At 36.8% G+C, this 19817-nt stretch overlaps 1 protein-coding gene across 4 annotated transcripts in view; it reads left to right on the top strand.

The window, feature by feature from the left end:
• Window positions 1–19817, top strand: part of Kmt2c (lysine methyltransferase 2C) — a 235888-nt gene that overhangs the window by 77677 nt on the left and 138394 nt on the right. For 3 of the 4 annotated variants that reach the window (XM_059257757.1, XM_059257755.1, XM_059257758.1), the window contains exons 3-6: window positions 398–539; window positions 6291–6488; window positions 9476–9624; window positions 10601–10710. In XM_059257757.1, the coding sequence (XP_059113740.1) occupies window positions 398–539; window positions 6291–6488; window positions 9476–9624; window positions 10601–10710 (599 nt within the window). The remainder of the gene's footprint in view (window positions 1–397; window positions 540–6290; window positions 6489–9475; window positions 9625–10600; window positions 10711–19817) is intronic. The other variant, XM_059257756.1, reaches the window with a different exon arrangement.

Genomic DNA, 19817 nt, shown 5'->3' with positions numbered 1-19817 from the left:
TTTAGCTTTTAGAATGGGAAGTGGCTAGAATGCATAGTGATTGTTTCAAATTAGTAGTCTCAATTTATAAAACTCAAAGAAACTTAAAAAACGAACACACTGAAATACATTTATTTATAGATCAATTGTTATAATCCTGAAAATATTCCAAACAGTTATTTCTAGTGTGAAACTTCCCTAAGTCAGTTGTACTGTGGGCTTAAGGCACAGTGAACCACAGTTTAAATTATGCTGATTATTTTTCAGTATCAAACCAACACTATGTATATGAACTTTTCCTATTTATAAAGTGTTGTCATTATTTTACTCTTTTTCCATTACTGTATATGCTTTGTAATTAAATTCTTCAGTGACTAAACACAAAATGACTCTTTATGTTTTCTTGTTTACTGTGAAGCAGAAATCAAAGAACAATCTGTGGAAGAGGATGCTGAAGCAGAAGTGGATAGCAGCAAACAGCCAGTCTCAGCTATTCAGCGGTCTGTGTCTGAGGAATCTACAAACTCCCTGGTCTCTGTTGGTGTAGAAGCCAAAATCAGGTTAGACAATGAAGAGAACCGGGTTAGAGACAGTTGACAGGGTAAAGGGGTGGTTAAATGGGACTGTAGAGAAAATGGAGGAAGATGGGGCTTAGCGTCTGGATGGGGTTTTATTATTTTAGTAGCTTTAAGTTTGACACTCCTGTGGTGTAGTTGGCATAGATGTTGGCTATGCTCTGGATTTTGGTGATTGGAGAGCAGGGAATATACTAGATGGTAATCTAGCCATTCCAAATAAGTCTTTAAACTTTCAAGACGGGGTTTCTGTGTAGACTTTGCTGTCCCAGAACTCACTAGTAGACCAGCCTGGCCTGAAACTCATAGAGATCCGCCTTCCTCTGCCTCCCAGGTGCTGAGATTAAAGGTGAGCAACACCACTGCTGGCTGAGATATTAATTGTATGCTATTCCTAACTGAAGAAATAGCTAAGAGCACCTAACATAAGCTTTAAGTTCTGGGAGGCTGAGAGACAGCTCTTTCTGACAGCTTTAGCACCAATATGGTGGCTTAAACTGTCTGTAACTCCGGTTCCAAGGGATTCATTCATTGCCCTCTTCTGACCTCTGTGGATACCCAGGCATACACATGATACATACACAAAACATGTAGGCAAAATACTGACATTAAAAAAGTTTCTAAGAACCTTTAAAAAAGGATTATTTGTACACACACACTTAACACATTTGTTCTTATCATTTCTTCAGTCTTTAAGAAAGGACCCCTCTCCACACACACTAAATGAATAAAATGTAACAATAAATTAAAAGAAATTATGGGACTGAAGAAGATACAGGTTCAGAAGATAAAGGCACTTGCCTCTATGCCTGATGACTTGAGTTTTATCCTCAGGATCCACATGGATGAAAAAGAAGGAGTTGACTTCAGTAGAATGTCTTCTGATTGTGATGTGTGAACACATGTCCTTGTGCACACAAAATAAATAAATAATACAGTAATAAATTTTTTTGTTTTTGTTTTTAAAGGCAGGGTCTTACTATGTAGTCTTGGTGGCCCGGAACTCAATATGTCGAAAAGGCTAGCCTCAAATTTTACAGAAATTTACTGTCTCTGTTCCTTGAAGCTGTGAGATACCACACCTGGCCCAATAAAAGTTTTTTTATTTATGAACAGAAAAATGCTCTTAAAGAATTAAATATGGGATATTAAAACTTATTAGTATATACTTCAGCTTTCATGACTTATATTTTTAGGTTCTATTTTGAAGTCCTGAGTAAGACTATGAAAGTAATGGTTAATTGAATATTCTCAGCCTCTGAAAATGTTTTTATTATTTTGCTTTTAGCACCCCTCCCTCCTCATTCTATCCTCTCTTGCATCTTGTGAATACACTTCACTTTTGTATTTTGAGATTTGTTGAGTCTCCTGTCTTCTTTTTGCCTGTCTTCATTCTCAGGAAAGTACATCCAATTTGACAGCCACGAATCTTGCTTGTGTCTTTATGAGCCACAAATTTACATTTCCAGTAAGGCTTTATTTCTCTGTCTAGTTTACATTTCCACATAGAAATGTATTAGATACGTCACCCATAGTGTGTCCCAAACTGCTTTCTCTTATGGTGCTTCCTTTGTTAGTGATCTGCTTTTCCTTCTGGCTTCCACATTTCAACAAATGTTGCCAGTATTTACCCTGTTGCTTAGGAGTTGCTCCCTAATTTGTCTCTTCTTCATAGTTCATGTTTGGTTAGCCCACTCAGCTTCCTGTCATCTTGATATGGTCTGCTGTCTGGGTTGAATCTACTGTCTTTAAGAGACTGTAATTATCCCCCCCCCCCCAGATTTATTTATTATGTATCAGTGTTCTGCCTGCTTGTATGCCTGACAGAAGAGGGCACCAGGTTTCATTACAGGTGGTTGTGAGCACCATGTGGTTGCTGGGAATTGAAGAGCAGCCAGTGCTCCTAACCTCTGAGCCATTTCTATAGTCCCTGTAATTATCTTTTTATTTGCTTTCTTCTTCTCCTCATATCATAGTGTAATTTAGTTTTAAAAATTATTGTCAAATGTAAGTCAGATCTGTTCTTCACTAAGTTTAATGCCTATTGTATTTAAATGTGACATTTTAGTTGTATTTAGCATTTAAGGTCCTTTCTGTTTTTGTAAGGTCCTGGTGGTCTGCCTTCAGGTTCATCTCCCACTGTTTTTGAATGTACCTTATCCAGTTTTTGTCTTGGTTCTTTTGAATTTTTGTCTTGTCTGTCATATGAGTTATCCTTTGAAAGAGTCCTCCCTAACTACCTGCTTATTGTACTAATTTCTGAATTCTTTAACTCTAATATGAATCTAGGTGAAGTAGGTAGTGTGTGTGTGTGTGTGTGTGTGTGTGTGTGTGTGTGTGTGTATACTATATATATATGTATATGTGATTTGCTATACTTTATTTACTTTCCCCCAATATTTTGAGAGCTTTAAATATTTTTAAAATAGAAGAGTAGTACTTTTACAAATTTCAGGTCTCATAATGAGGTCTTTAATCAATTTTGAATTGAATTTTGAATATGGTATGAGATAGGTTTTATTTCTCTGTATATGGCTCTCCAGTTTTCCCAACTCTTATTATGGAAGACTGACCATTTCCTCATTGTGTACTCTTACCATTTCTAGCAAAGATAGATTGATAATAAATGTGTGAGTTTATTTCTCAGATTCCTGTCTTGTTCTTTGGTGATACATAGTTTTATAATCTCTTTGTAATGTGCTTTGAAGTTAGAGGATGTGATGCCTTTAGCTTTATTCTCCTCTCCCTCCCTTTGTCATCTGGCTTTGGGGTCTCAGTATGTAGCCCATGTCAGCATGGAGCTTGTAATCCTCCAGCTGCACCTTTCTGAGTGGTAGGATTACAGGCATGTGTACTGCATTTGCTTTTTAGGTTCTCTATTATTAGGATTTTTTTCTTACATGTTTGTAGTTCCAAGTGTGTAAATCTTCAATTACTTGCTTAAATTTACATACAACTATTTATTTATTTGCTATTGTGACTGGGATTATTTTCTAGTTTTTCAAATAGCCCATTATTAGTATACAGAAACACTACTGTTTTTATATGTTAATTTTATGTTCTGTAACTTGACTGAATATTTTTCAGTTCTTACAGTTTTTTGGGTGGAGCCTTCAGAGTTTTGAATACAGATATTAAACTTGTCATCAGCAAATAAAAGTAATTTTACCTCTCTTTTTAAGATGCTTTTTATTTATTTCTGTTGTCAAGTTTGGTTAGCTTAGAATTTCTGCCATTATGTTAAAGAGAAGTAGTGACAGTAAGCATTCATTATTTTATTATTTGTTGTCTATATTATTTCTCTTCTTCAGTCTAGGAAACTTGTTTGCATTTTGCCAGCTTTGTTCTTTCTGAGATTTATTTATTTATTTCCCCCCTTGAGACAGGGTGTCTGTGTAGCTCTGGCTGGCCTGGAACTCTCTCTGTAAACCAGGCTGGCCTTGAAGTCACAGAGATCCACCTGCCTCTGCCTCCAGAGTGCTGGGATTAAAGGTATGGATCTGGCGACCAGAGATATTTTAAGGAATTTAGGTTCTGATTTTTTGATGTCTTTATTTCATTAATTTCTATTTATATTTATTTCATTGATTTCTATTGTATTATTTCTAATCTATTTTCTTTTAAACATTTTTTAAAATTTGTATTATGTATGTGAGTGTTTTGCCTGCATCTATGTATGTATGTATGTATGTATGTATGTATGTATGCCACGTGTATTCCATGGATGATTGTGAGCTACTATGTGGGTGCTGGCAACTAAAGTCAAGTTACCTGCAAGCACAAGTTCTCTTAACCACTGAACTGTTCGTTTCTCCAGCTCCTAGTCTTTGAATGTTCTGTCAGTGTCCTCCTTTAAATTCAATCAACCTCTTTTGTAGAAAACTTAAAAATTACTAACACCTAAACTTTGATTTCTGCAAATTTATAACTGGTTTTAGTTAGCATTTTAGCTTCATCTTACAAAATTTTCATTGTTTTATTATCATTGTATTTTATAAACTTTGATTTGCATTTTGACTGAAGGATTACTATCTGTATGGTATTGATCATTTGTAATACATTAGAATTTGCAGACTAATATATTACCTATTTTAGGAATATTTTCTTTAATTATTAAAAAGTAAATGTGTGGCCAGACATGATGGAACACACTTTAATCCCAGGACCAGGAGACAGAGTCTGCATAGTGAGCCGTGGCTACATAGTGAGACCCTCTCCCTCACACACAATTGTGTATGTGTGTGATGGTTGCATGCATCCATGCATGCATATTTATTATAGGAAAAATATTATGGAGGAGCAGTCCTTTTTATCCCCTGCAAGTTCTCTTATTAAGTGTTAATGGTTTCTCTTTCAATTTAATAGACTAACTTTCAGAATAGTGCTTTTACTGAAAATTTGAGCAGATAGTGCAGAATGTTCCTATGTCTGTGTTCTTGCTTGTCCCTAGTAGTTTAATATTGTGCACTAGTGTGGTATATTTGTTGGCAGTTAATATAGCAATAATTTTACATTTTTTAAACTGAAGCTCTTAGTTCACATTATGGCTCATTCTTGATGAGATAGGATTTATTGATCTTCACAGATGGATAATGTCATGTATCTGCTATAACATCCTCATAGAAACTAACATCTCAGTCTTAAAGTCTTTGTTTTCTTCCTGTTTATCCAACTACTCTCCCAAATTTCTCAATACATTAACAACTCAAAACTTACTTTTTTTTCCTCTTATTTTTCTTCTTATATATTATGGTGTGGTACATAAAACATGCATACAGTGTGTTTATAACAACTAAATAAACATTGTTAGCATAAGCTTTATACAGCCCAAATATGTGGTTGTCAGATTTAATACTTAGATTTTCTTTTGAGTTGGATATTTAGATTTAATACTTATATTTTGTTTTGAGATGGCTGAGTGAATAAAGTGCTTACCATGTAAGTATGAGACCTGAGTTTGAATCACCAGAACCCACATAAGGCTGGATGTTGTAGCACACAATTTTGTAATCCTAGTGCTCCTATGGGAGAGAGAGACAAGAACATCTTTGGAAGCTGGCTGACAGTTAACCTGGTGTGTATACTTTAGGACAAATGCAAGAGACCCTATCTCAAACAAGGTTGAAGGCAAAGACAATACCTTAGATTGTCCTCTGGCTTCTATGTGCATTATATGGCATGTTCATGCTACTGTTCACTCATGAGAATGCACACGATTGCTTGTACACCTGAAACCACAAAGATTTTTGTATAAAGTCATGCTGGGTTTGGGAGTACTTCAGTGCTAGAACACTTGTATATCATGTGTATACAGCTCTGGGTTTGATCCTCAGTACTGCAATAATAAATAGATTGTTAAAACCATCCCAAGGGGCCAGAAAAGGTGGCTCAGTTGTTAAGATTCCTTGCTGCTCTTCCAGAGGACCCTATTTCAGTTCCTAATACTAGTGTTGGATGGCTTTACAACTGCTTGTAACTCCAGTTATGGGAGATCCAATGCCCCTTTCTGACATCCATGGGAACCTGACATACACATTACAGATATATACATATGAATAAAAAATTAATCTTGAAAGAAATTATACAGTAGAAAAGTAGAATTGCAAATATATAATTGTCATTTTTTTCAGTTGTTCTCATGGTATAATCACAACATAGATTATGGAAAATGTAGTTAAAAACTTAGTTTAAATATAACTAAGGTCATTATATAAAGATACTTTTCATTTTTACCAGTGAACAACTCTGCGCTTTTTGTTATTGTGGGGAGAAAAGTTCCTTAGGACAAGGAGACTTGAAACAATTCAGAGTAACACCTGGACTTATCTTACCTTGGAAAGATCAACCTTGTAACAAGGACAGCGATGACAACAGCGGCGGGACCTGTGAGAAAATACAGAACTCAGCTCCACAAAAGCAAAGAGGAAAAAGAAAGTAAGCGATTTTGAATTTAAATTGTTGATAGAGAAAAATGATCTCTCACTTATTTACTTTGGATCTTATGAATTTATAATTGAGGTTGTTACTGTTGAATAGTTTTTGTGTTTTACACATTTATGCAGTGCTTTCTGATTTACCACTAACCCAGCAAACAGTCATTTTCTCAATTTCTTTAATATATACATTATCAAAATTGGTGTGGTGTAGCTGAAAGTTTCTCTGGTCCCACTAGGCCCCGCAGTCCCACAGTCATTTATAAAATAATCATTCAGAGGCTTAATATTAATTGCAAATTATATGGCATATGGGTCAGGCTTCTTGCTAGCTAGCTCTTATAACTTAACCCATTTTTATTAATCTGTATTTTGCCATGTGGCTGTGGCATTATTGGCCTGCTGGCGTCTTGTTGCTCCTTCTGCAGCAGGCTGGCGTCTCCCGGACTCCACCCTTCTTCCTCTCCTTTTCAGTTTGAATGTACTGCCTATCCTTATCCTGCTCTGCCATAGGCCAGTGCAGCTTTATTTATCAACTAGTCAGAGCAACACATATTCACAGCGCACAGAAAGACATCCCACAGCAGTGTGGTGACAAAAGTTAACCTCTGGAAGAAAAATGTAATAAAAGCCATATAAAAGAGTACTCATGGAATTTATACGTGGAAGGGAGATAAAACATACCAAAGTAGTTCTTCTCTTCTTTCCTACTAGCTTATGTGTTTAAGCATGCAGTGTTGTTTCCAAACCAGAATTTTTGGCAATATTCATATCACTGTTGTCATTCATTCATTCTTTCATTTATTTATTTTTTCATTCTCAATTTATGATTGCATATGTTTTGGAGTCTGTTTAGCTGACTTATAACCTCTCATTATATTTATGTCACCTCCTTCTTTGCCCTTCTTTCTTTTCCATACCTGTCATAGAAGATACTATATTATTATTATTATTATTATTATTATTATTATTATTATTATTTTGTTTTTTTCGAGACAGCGTTTCTCTGTCTAGTCTTGGTGCCTGTCTTGGATCTCACTCTGTAGACCAGGTTGGCCTTGAACTCAGAGATATGCCTGTCTCTGCCTCCCAAGTGCTGAGATTAAAGGTGTGTGCCACCACCACCTGGAAAAGATACTATTTTAAACAATAAAATGTTTGCATAGCCATATGTGTGTCTTTATTCATAGCCACATGAACACATTATAGTTACCTAAAAGTCTGGTGGGATGTGCTTTTAAACTTTTTTCAGTTATGTATTAATGCCATTTTAATATGTGGACTTGATAGTTAAGAGAATAGAAGTTTCTGTAATTGATGGAAAAAATGTTAACATTAATTTAGCTTGAGAGGCTGGAGAGATATCTCAGCAGTTAAGAGCACTTGCTGCTCTTGCAGGCAACCCGAGTTTTGTTCTCTGTATTTAGGTTAAATGGCTCACTGCCACCAGTAAGAAACTCCAGGGTATATACTTCTCCTTGTAGCTTCTGGGGGCACCCTCAGACATGTGCAGGTACACACACATCACACACACATATACACAGACACACACAGACACTCCTTTAAAAATTAATTTAGGGGCTGGAGAAATGGCTCAGTGGTTAAGAGCACTTACCACTGACTTACAGATCATCCAGATTCTATTCCCAGCACCCATATTGTGGCTCACACTTCAGTTCAAAGAGATCCAGTGCTCTCTTTTGACTTGCACAGGTTCTCATACATTTGTGTGCATACATACACTCAAGTATACACACAATAAACAAATACTGAAAAAATTAATTTAGCTTGGAATGCTAACCAACACTGTACTTTAAGGGAGAGGATATAATTTTCTAAGAGTCTCTCTGGCCTTTATGGAAATTGAACCTGTTAAGGCATTGTTGTGTTGTACTCATTCAAAATTGGTGCCAGTACTTGAAGACTCAAAGTGGAGAGAGAAATAGTAACAAAGATTTACTTCTGTAAAGAATTTGAAGGTGGAGCAATTTAAAGCAAATTAGAAACATTGTATTTGTAGTTACAATTTTTCTACTTTCAGGCTAGATCATGTATAAGAGCTTTATTTTTGCTATCAACTGAATTCTCACGTGTTAATAAGATATACCAAAAGTCTAACAAGCTTATAATGTCTATCAGTAGTTAGGAAATACAGTGGAGTAGGTCAGGCTATATCTGTGTTTTTCTTGTGTTCTTTCTTGAATAATGGCAATTATAATATATTCTTTTGTGGGAAAAGGAATTGGGAGTCATTTACTTATTTTATAAGTGATTTTTCATGAATCTTTAATGGAAAAATTTATGAGCTTGGATAATTTTATAAAAATAGATATAACCCAATGAAAATTATATGTAATTACCACTTACTAAGTTTATTAAATAATGATAAAAAGTTCATTATTGTATACTGAGAATTTTGGCAATCTTGTAAGGGTAAGATGGTTTAATTTAGCTTAGTAATGATTTTAAATACTTATAAAATGTATGTTATTAATGAAGTATAAATAGCTAATTAATTTTGATTTCTTTAACTTAATTTTTTTGTGTATGACCAGGTCTCACTATGTAGCACAGGCTTGTCTGGAACTCTGTGTAGAACAGGCTGGCCTCAAACTCATCTGCCTTTGTTTTCAAATGCAGGCATTAATATATGGGCCGATTGTCTCTTAACAAGACTCATGGTAATATACAGCATACAGAAGTTCAGTGAGTTAAGATCTATATCCAGTACATCATAACTCACAAAATGCCATGAGCTTAAGCAATAGATTATTAGGGGAAAGTTTTAGTGGTAATTATCTTATTTTCCCTATTTAATGTTGAACACAAGACTTGTCTCTCTTTACCCAATGGTCTTAAGTAATAGCTGAAGTGACAAGGCTTGCCAGGCCCCAAGTCTTCCACGTGATTTGACATACATACACTGTTAAAAATGAAATGAATTTTCCAGTTTTCCTTTCACAGCTTATATCTTAATTTTCTTTTCAGAGAACGATCTCCCCAGCAGAATGTAGTTTCTTGTGTAAGTGTAAGCACCCAGACATCTTCTGAGGATCAGGCTGGCAAGTTATGGGATGAACTCAGTCTGGTTGGCCTTCCTGATGCCATTGATGTCCAAGCCTTATTTGATTCCACAGGTAGGGGGCCTCTCTGCTGTAGCAGCTTCCACTTGTTTCTGGAAGCATTTATATTTTGGTGCTTATTCAATTGTAAATTCTATAAATAATTAAGATCATATTACACAAAAGTGTCATAGGCATTTGATTGTCATAAGTCATTGATAGTTGAAAGAGAAAACTTTAAAGAACCTTGAGAAAACTTAGGGAACATTTTAGACTAGACCTTTTGCCAGTAGAAATGAAGTGCAAATTTTTGCCTCAAGTGGTTTACTTACTGTAATAGTTTGGTGATTCACAGGATATGGTCCTGTTGGGTCTTTAAGTCAATCACTTGTTGCATTTCGGCTGATGGTTGATAGTAGGCCAAATGCCGTACAGTGGGGAATTAAAGCAGAAAATGGTGTTCTTGGATGGAATTGAGAGGAATGTAAGTGTAGATGCTGTTAATTTTCCATGCCCCCTTGTCATCAGCTTTATATTAAATAGTTCTTTTCATTTTATGTAAAGATACTAAATAGATCAGTGTTTAAATAAAACGACTAAGTGAATTTTTCTTGTGAAAGAAATAATTACCAATTCAAAATTTCTGTGTACAGCAGAATCACCTGGAAGGCTTGTTAAACTGTAGCACAAGACATATTGATTTAGTGGGGCAATTATGCCCTGTAATTCTGCATTCCTGAAAGGTCCTCAAATAGGTACTCTCACTTCCAAGTCACAATCTGGGACAGTTTGAGAAAGGCTACTTTAATGGAATCACATAAAGATACACTGTGTATTTACACATTTTGATTTGTTTGTTTGGTTTTTGAGATAATTCTTACCCTATAGTCCTCATTAGCCTGGAACTCATATAACTATAAAGCCCTGGCTGACCTTGAATGGATCCTCCTACCTCAGCCTCCCTAATGCTGATATTACAGCCATGTGCTACCACACCCAAGTTGCAGCAGTACCTTCAGTGCTTATTAATTTGTTCCTTTTTCTATTTTAGGCACTTGCTGGGCTCATCATCGATGTGTGGAGTGGTCACTGGGAATATGCCAAATGGAAGAACCATTATTAGTGAACGTGGACAAAGCTGTTGTCTCAGGGAGCACAGAAGTGAGTAGAACAAACAAATCTCTAAATCACAAACAATTTTCTTGTTTCTTCTGGTTTGGTTTTTCTTTTGAGAACTTAATATGCAATGGAAGATGATCTTGAATATCTGATTTTGTGCCTTTTCCTCTTCAGTATCTGTGTGGTGCTATGGATAGAATCCAGGACTTCATACATCCCTAGCCCAGTCGTACAATCTTCTAACATTTATACAAAGATAAAGTTTCATTTGGAAGAATTATTTATTAAATTGTACTATAATGGAAAAACCTCAAAACATGAAATTGATAATTACACCAAGGGTAGTTTGTATAAGATTATTTTTCAGTTAACTTAAAACTTAAATACTTTACACTTAAATAAAAACGATCCATTTTAGAAATGGGTATTACTGATTACATTTATGTGTCCGTGTAGCTACTTATTTATTTATTTGCTTACTTAATTCAAGACTGTCTCTCTCTAGCCCTGGCTAGAACTCACTATGTAGACCAAAATGGTCTTGAACTCAAGAATTCCCCCACCTCTGCCTCCAATTGTTGGGATTAAAGATGTGTGCCTCTGTGCTTAGCTTCATGCTAGACATCTATCCATCCATCCCCCCACCCATCCATCCTTTCTTTCCCCCATCCCATCCCATCCCATCCCATCCCATCCCAGTCATTGGTTTTTTTGAGATAGGGTTTCTCTATGTAGCTCTGGCTGTCTTGGATCTTACTTTGTAGACCAGGCTGGTCTTGAACTAAGAGATCTGCTTACCTATGTATCCTGAGTTCTGAACTTCCTGTCCTCTACAAGAGCAGTAGTTGCTCTTAACCTCTTCAGCCTCCCCTTATTTATTTTGGAACAAGGTGTCTCTGTAGTCTTGGCTCTCTAGGAGCTCGCTATGTAGACTGGGCAGCCTCAAACTGATAATGATCCTCTGCTTCTACATATGTGCTACCATATCTGGCTTTCAGCCCCTATTGACTATATTATGCCTCTCAATAACATTTTAAAGATTCTGTTTTCCACTTTGATTCTTGTTTAAATTTCTTGTGTTTCTGTCTTCAGATTTAGTAACCGTGCCTGTAATTTCTAATCTTTTGTCATCTCTAATATACTTTTTGTCGTATGTTTTTTATTTCTGGAAATTTGTTTCTCATCTTTTTATTATATCCTCCATGGCTCTAGTTAACCCTTTGAACACATGGAATACATTTATAATTACAATTTCAACATCTTTCCTAATTTAAACATCTGTCAACTCTGGATTAATTTTTTATTGGCTTTTCTCAATAGTTAATTATTTTCTGCTCTTTTTAGACATAATCTTTTATCTATTGTGTATCTATTGTAAATTTTGTTGGGTGCTGCTCTTTTTTTTGTAATTGTTTTTGAACTTTTCTTAGGTCTATGTAAATTACTTTTAGATAATTGTTGTTCAAATCTTAGATGGTCTTTTAATAAAAAAAAATAAAGTCCAGAGCCAGATGTAAGGGTGAAAGCTGAAAGATCAGAAAAGCAGAACCGCCAGCCACTAGTTCTTACCTTTGCGAAATCCTCAGCCTAAGGAAAATGAGTTCCCGTTTCCTCATGCCTAATATACCTTTCTCTGCTCTGCCTTATTCTTGGGATTAAGGGTGTATGTGCTTCCCAAGCAAAGGCATGAGATCTCAAGTGCTGGGATTAAAGGTGTGTGCCACCACTGCCTAGCTCTATGTCTAATCTAGTGGCTGGCTCTGTTCTCTGATGCTCAGGCAAGTTTATTAGTATACTCAGTATATCACCAGAGATAATTTACATACTGTCCATACTCCCAACACTTTTGTAGCCTGGGCTTTACAGGGGTAGGACTGATATTAACTATTGCTTTACCTGGAGGCATTTTTCAGTACATTAAAAAACAAAAACTAAGAGATTGACATTCTGAAAGTTGAAAAGGGATTCAGGGCATCTAAGTAGTTGGAAAGACAAAAAGAATTTCAGGCCTATTATTTACTATGAGACTTAAACATTTTAAAATTACATTAACCTACCTGTCTGTTTGTTCATGTATGCATGTGTGTATTAGTTTACTTTTGTGTGTGTTCACTAACAAGTGTGTCCTAGAGCCCAGAGGATTAAACTCAAGACTTGGTGCAAATGCTTTGACTGCTTAGCCATCAGCCTGCTCCTCCCACCCCCAAGGCTTTTATTTGGGAACTGTGAGGACAGCAAATTATAGCTTTTTAAAAAACTCTGTCCTTTGGTTAATTAGTTACTGGTACTTTCATTTTTTAATATTTAAAGAAAATGAATAAATGGGTAACATTTTTTATTAAGAAATTTTCTATTTATTTTACATACCAACCATAGATCCCCCTCTCCTCCCTCCTCCTGCCCCCCATTCCCACCCCCATTCCCACCTCCTCCAAGGCAAGGCCTCCTGTGAGAGTCAGCAGAGCCTGGTTCATTCAGCTGAGGCAGGACTAAGCCCCTCCCCCTTTACCAAGGCTGTGTAAGGTGTCCCACCATAGGCACTGGACTCCAAAAAGCCAGCTCACGTACCAGGGATGGATCCTGATCCCACTGCTAGGAGGCCCCTTAAGAGCAAGATAAACAATTGTCTCACCTATGCAGAGGGCCTAGTCCAGTCCCATGGGTGCTCCACAGCTATTGGTCCACAGTTCATGAGTTCCCACTAGTTTGGTTTGGTTGTCTCTATATGGGATAAAATTTTGTAATAGGATAATTCTATGAATTTCAAATATTAGAGTCTAAAAATAAAATTTTACCAACTTATTTTCATGTAGTGTGAAGTTTATGCTGCACTGCAGTGGAGTTGTTGCTACAGAGCTCATAGGCATTTTGAATTCTTGTTCAGCATATTGTTAATTACAGTTGCAATTTGCCAGTTTTTGATTGTCTTGACCTTAAAAACAAAGGTATGGCAGTGAGGTTAAAAAGAGGAAAAGAGGAAAATGAATATACTGTATTTTTTAAACATTTTTTATACATTTTTTAAATCACAAATCACATTGTACTCATTATCTATGCTGTGACATTGAACTATGTGCATTTATTATTATTTTTAACAGATATTATTATGCATGCTACACTGGCTTTGAACTTAATATGTATAAACAGGAGTGATCTTGAACTTTGATCCTCCTGCCGCCACCTAGAGTGCTGGTAAAGGTGTAGCTTAACACATGCCTGGCTTATGCAGTGCTAGACATCTAACCCAGGACCTTGTGCATGCTGGGAAGCACTGTAACACTTGAGCTACTATACTGCCCGCACTGTATGCTTCTTTTGTATACTAACACTACTGAATGTAGTTACCAGCTTCAACAAATTTTGATGATGAATTTAGCTATTCCTACTTAAAATCATGTCATCAATAAGCATAGATAATTTCAGCTCTTCCTCTTCAGTTTCTCTCTGTTTGGATTGCTCTTGCTAAGATTTTGCCCATACTAAATAGGCATTCTTGTTTGTTTGTTTGTTTGTTTGTTTGTTTGTTTGTTTTGTTTTGTTTTTGTTTTCTTTTGAGACAGAGTTTCTCAGTGAAACAGCTCTGGCTGTCCTGGAACTCACTTTGTAGACCATGCTGGCCTCAAACTCAGAGATACACCTGTCTCTGTCTCCTGAGTGCTGGGAATAAAGGTATATACCACCATCACCACCAATGAGAGGCATGTTCTCTCTTTCTTAACATTAATTGGCTGTAATGTTTCTCAGCTTTATTTGCCTTTAAAAATTACCTACTGTTTCATTGGTTTTATGTATATTTTTATTTACGTATCCTCTGGTCTTTGTAACAGTTTCTTTCTCCTTTTCATCTTTTTTGTTTTGTTCTTGTTTATCTGTCTCCTTGATGTACATTATCAGCTTGTTTATTTGGGATAGCTCTCTCTCTCTCCACCCAATTTGGTCTCTGTCTCTCTGTGTTTGTTTGTCTGTGTTCTTGTGGAGGGGGCATGCGTGTATGCCATAGATGTGTAGGTGCCTATAGAGGACAAAAGAGAACATCAGATCCCCTGGGGCTGGAGTTAAAGAGCTGGTTGTAAGCCACCTTAAGTTGTTACTGGGAACTGGGTCCTCTGCGTGAGCAAGTCATATTTCTCCAGCTCCAAGAAATAGTTGTTTTGTTTTTTTTTTTGTATTATTACTGCAAACCTCCCTCTTAGTACTGTATTTTCTGTCTCCCTCAAGTTTTTTAATTTTTATTTGTTTCAGTAATTTAATTTTCCTTTTAATGTCTTCCATTATTCATTGGTCATTTATAACCATTATTTATTTCCATGTACTTGTATGTTTTCCGTGATCCTTCCTGTTGATTTTTTAGTTACATTCTATTGTTGCTTAAGAAAGATACAAAATGTGATTGTAGTTTTTAAAAAAAAAATTATTGAGATTTTACTTGTGACCTGGCACGTGATTGATCCTAGAATATACTGTGTTCATTTCACCAGTATATACTGGCCTTCTTTTTTACATGTATATGTGGTATGAGTGTGTTTATGTATATTAGTGGATGTGTGTGTGTGTGCATATATATAGTCTATGTGTATAGACCAGAGGTTGACAGAAGGTATTTACCTCTCATTGGACCCAGCGAGCACAGATTCTGCTAATCTAGCTAGTCAGGTTGCTCTTAAAGCATCCTTTTTTTTTTTTTTTTTTTTCATCTCTTGGGCACTGGAATTACAGGCTGGTCCTTAAGCCTGCTCAGCTTTCATTTGCATCCTGAGGATCCAATCTGTGGTCCTCATGCTTACACAGCCAACACTTTATCCACAAGAGACTTGCCTGTGCTGACCACCTGCTCCCAAATAACCAAACTGGAGAGTAAAGATTATTTATAAATGCTTTGTGAATAGCTCAAGTTTGTTACTAACTAGCTCTTACAACTTAACCCATATCTATTAATCTATGTATTGCCTGAGGCTCATGGCTTTTACCTCTATCCCGTTTTGTGTGGCGACTTGTTCTGTGTCTGGTCGGCGACTCAACTCAGCCCTTCTTCCTCCCACCATTCTCCTAGTCTGGCTCTCCTGCCTAACCTTGTTCAGCTATTGGCCAGTCAGCTTCTTTATTGAACCAATCAGAGCAGCATATATTTATACAGTGTAAAGGAATATTCTGTAGCACTTTCCTAACCCTCTTTTTTCTTTATGGTTTTTGATGTAAAATCTTTATTATATGAGGTGAGTATTTTTTTTTAATCATTGATGAGGTTTATCTTTGTCTAACACTTTTCATTTTATGTGATTCTTTTTCCAGTAAAATAATTTTCTTATATAGAACATATCCACTGGGACTCCATTCATTCATTCATTCATTCATTCATTCATTCAGGCCAGTTTAAGGCTTTTGTCTGATGAACTTAATATATTTCCATCCAAGATTATTATTGGTTAGTGTGGAATTCCTCCTGTGCTTTGTTTTTTTGTGCTTTGTGTTGTTTATTTTTTTCCACCTTTCAGTAGTTTCATAGAAGTAGTTAATTTCTCTCTCTCTCTCTCTCTCTCTCTCTCTCTCTCTCTCTCTCTCTCTCTCTCTCTCTCCCCCATTTATTTATTTATTTATTTATTTATTTATTTATTTTTTTGGTTTTTCGAGACAGGGTTTCTCTGTGTAGCTTTGCGCCTTTCCTGGAACTCACTTGGTAGCCCAGGCTGGCCTCGAACTCACAGAGATCCGCCTGCCTCTGCCTCCCAAGTGCTGGGACTAAAGGCGTGTGCCACCACCGCCCGGCTCCCTATTTATTTTTTGGTTCATTTATTGATTTTTTTTTGAGGCGGGGGAGACAGGGTTTCTCTGTGTAGCCTTTTGCCTTTCCTGGAACCCTCTCTGTAGACCAGGCTGGCCTGAGAAACACAGAGGTCCACTTGCCTCTGCCTCCCAAGTGCTGGGATTAAATAAAGGCCAGTGCCACCACTGCCTGGCAGTTTTCTTTCATATGTGTCATTTCTAGTCAGTTTTATTTATATATTGTGTGTTTTATTTATATATTTTGTGTTTTCGTGATGGCACCTACTGTCTTTTTGTTTATTTTTCCTTTTCCTTTTTTTTTTTTTTTATTTTTCGTTTTTCGAGACAGGGTTTATCTGTGTAGCCCCAGCTGTCCTAGAACTAGCTCTGTAGACCAGGCTGTCCTTGAACTCACAGAGATCCTCCTCCCTGTGCCTCTGGAGTGTGGCTTGTCCTTTTGTTTCTAATTTGGACACATTTAGACATGTCTTACAGGTCTGGTCAGTCATATGGTGGTGACTTTCATTAGTTTCTATTTCATTATGAGACATGATTAGTCCCTTGAATTACAGCATTGTTATTCCAGTTCTGTGAAGAATGTTAATGGAATTTTGATGGAGATTGCATCTATAGGCCGCTTTTGGTAATATTGCCATTTTCACAGAATCTGCCATTGAATGAGCATGGATGCTTTTTCTGTTTTATGGCACCATTTCAGTTTTCTTTTCTCAGTGTTTTAAGTTGTCATTGAAGAAGTTGTTCATCATCCTTTGTTTATTCCATTTTCTAAAAAGCCATCGTATATGAATTTTAGTTAAATCAACCACCTCCCAACCCCATGGTCTCACTATGTAGCCCATCTTAGCTTAGAACTTGATACGTAGACCAACTTTGGTTTTTGTCCTGTCTCCATTCATTCCCCATCATCAACATATGTATTGCTACTTTGCTGAAATGCTGAATGTGTTTATCAGATCTACAAAAGCTTCTGGTTGTCCAGTGTTTTTTAAGTGTAACACATATCATCTGGAAATAGGGATCATTTTACTTCTTTCCTATTTGTATTTCTTTTTCCTTTCTCTTTTCTTATGGCATAGCCAAGACTTCAAGCTCTATATGGAATAAGAGTGGAAGAAGTCTTGTCTCATTCCCAATTTTGAAGAATATTTCAATTTTCTCCTGTTCAGTAATGGTGTCTTGTTTGTATGTTGGTCTCTTCCCAGATTCTTCAGTGATTTTTGTCATGAATGTATGTGTCAAAGGCCTTTATGTAATCAGGTTTTTCTTTCTCTTTCTTTTTTCGTCACTAAATTTTATTGATATATGTTGAAGCATCCTTGTATCCTTGGAATGAAATCAACTTGATTGTGGTAAATGATCTTTTTAACATGGTGTTATTAAAGTAGCTGGGCTCTCTCCCCTTTACACAGCTGCCCCTATAGCTCTCTCACCCTGAGACTTTGGTGGGTTGACTTCAGGTTCTGTGATGTGTTTTTTGTTCTCTGGCCCCCAGATTAGCTCAGCCTTACATAATAGCATACTAATACTTAGAGAATAAGACAACTGACCTTCTTTTGATTGTGTTCCACAATGTTGGAGGAGTCACAGTCTCACCAACTTCTCCAGTTGTCATTTTACTCTAGAAGAAGTTCTGATGTGTGTATCTTTCTGAAGACTTCAGGTTTTTAGCTTTTATTTCACTAAACAGGTTTAAGAGCCTTTTTCATTTTCTCCTGTTGGAATTTCTTTACTATGAATATTGGTTCAATGGGTATGAGTCCCACAACTCGTAATTTTTGTTCATTCCCCGCCTGCCTCCTTTCCATTTTTTTCCTTCCTCAACACACTTGTTCAGCATTTCAGGCATTCTTTGTTTTCAGTGGTTTATTCAATTGTGGTTGCTCTTGGTTGTATTATTTTTGTTTCAGTGGTGAAAGTTTTCAATTTCAGGTTTTTGTTCCTTCTTACTTAGTTTTGAGTCTTTCTTCAGACATTTCATGGATTTCCTCTCCATGGGGATCTAATGTTGGGAGAATTAATGTGTTCCTTTGGAAGTATCATACTGTATTTCTTGCATGTCTTTTTCTTTAACAGTTACTTTGCTAGAGTATTCTTTTTTTTTTTCTCTCTTGTGATCCTTCCTTGATGTAATAGTTGTTGTTCCCATTTTGAGGCCTAGCTTTTACAGGAAAATACTTTTTTGTTTAGGTAAGATCTAGAGTGCTAGTTGAGTAGGTTCTTTGGTTATAGATGAGTTCAAAAGTGGAACCCTGTTTGATTCTTGTGTATGTAGTCAATGTTAGTGTCTCAGTAGTCTAGATTACACTGTTCATGAAGGTAATTGTAAGAATTTTCAATAGATACAAGCTTGCACAAGAGTGTGTTCTCAGGTCTTGTTGAATCTAGTTCCCATGGCACTGGCCTGTTTATGCATTTATTGCTGTCCCTGTGTAGCAGAATATGGAACAGTGTCTCTGGGGTCCTTCAGCCCAAGCTTAAGAGATACTTGGATCCATGGTTCCAGAATTATCATGGTTCTGAATTAATAAAATGTAGAGGATTTTGTCTACAATAATTGTAGTTCCAACATTGTGGGGTGCTGCAATGTCCTTCCCTGGATACAAGTCACACTTGGATATATGGTGCTTGTAGCTGTGGTCCTGGAGCTAGAATATGTTGGCGGGACTGTCTTCAGGTGCATTCAGTATGGGATGGATCATAGGCTCAGCTGTTGTTTGTGATTGCGGGTTGTAGAGGGAAGTTCTCTGTGTCCCACCTGGCCCTGCTTCGGGACAAATCTCTCCCACCCACCATCCTGCAGCCACTTATAAAATAATCACTCAGAGGCTTATATGAATTACAAACTGTATGGCCTATGGCTTCATCTTATATTAGCTAGCTCTTTCAACTTAATTTAACCCATTCATATTTATCTATATGTTGACATGTAGCCATGGCGTTACTGATCTGCTGGTATCTTGTTGCTCCTTTGGTGACAGGCCTGTGTCTCCTGGACTCTGCCCTTCTTCTTTTACTATCTCTTTTGCATTTTCATTCCTGGCTCCATCCTGACCTGTTGTAGGCCAGTGCAGCTTCATTTATTATCCAATGGGAGCCACACATATTCACAACATATAGAAAGACATCCCACAGCAGCTGCTAGTTCTGGTTCTGGACCTGGAGGCCAATTAATGGAGTAGTTCCTCATTCCTATAGTGTGAGTGTGTGTGATGCCAGTGTAGTATCGTCCTGTGCTGTTGTTTCCCTTGGGGAAGGGGGCCAAGTAGGTGCAGAGTCAATGACACAGACTCTGGGAGAATGTCGAAACAACAAGCTCAGTTTATTCAGGAAAAAGGCCAGCCATATATACCCTCCACCCCACCCTGGAT

Source organism: Peromyscus eremicus, chromosome 3, assembly GCF_949786415.1.
Source record: "Peromyscus eremicus chromosome 3, PerEre_H2_v1, whole genome shotgun sequence".
NCBI classification, from domain to species: domain Eukaryota; kingdom Metazoa; phylum Chordata; class Mammalia; order Rodentia; family Cricetidae; genus Peromyscus; species Peromyscus eremicus.
The sequence above is the reverse complement of the archived record's forward strand: the minus strand, read 5'-3'. Positions and strand labels throughout refer to the sequence as shown.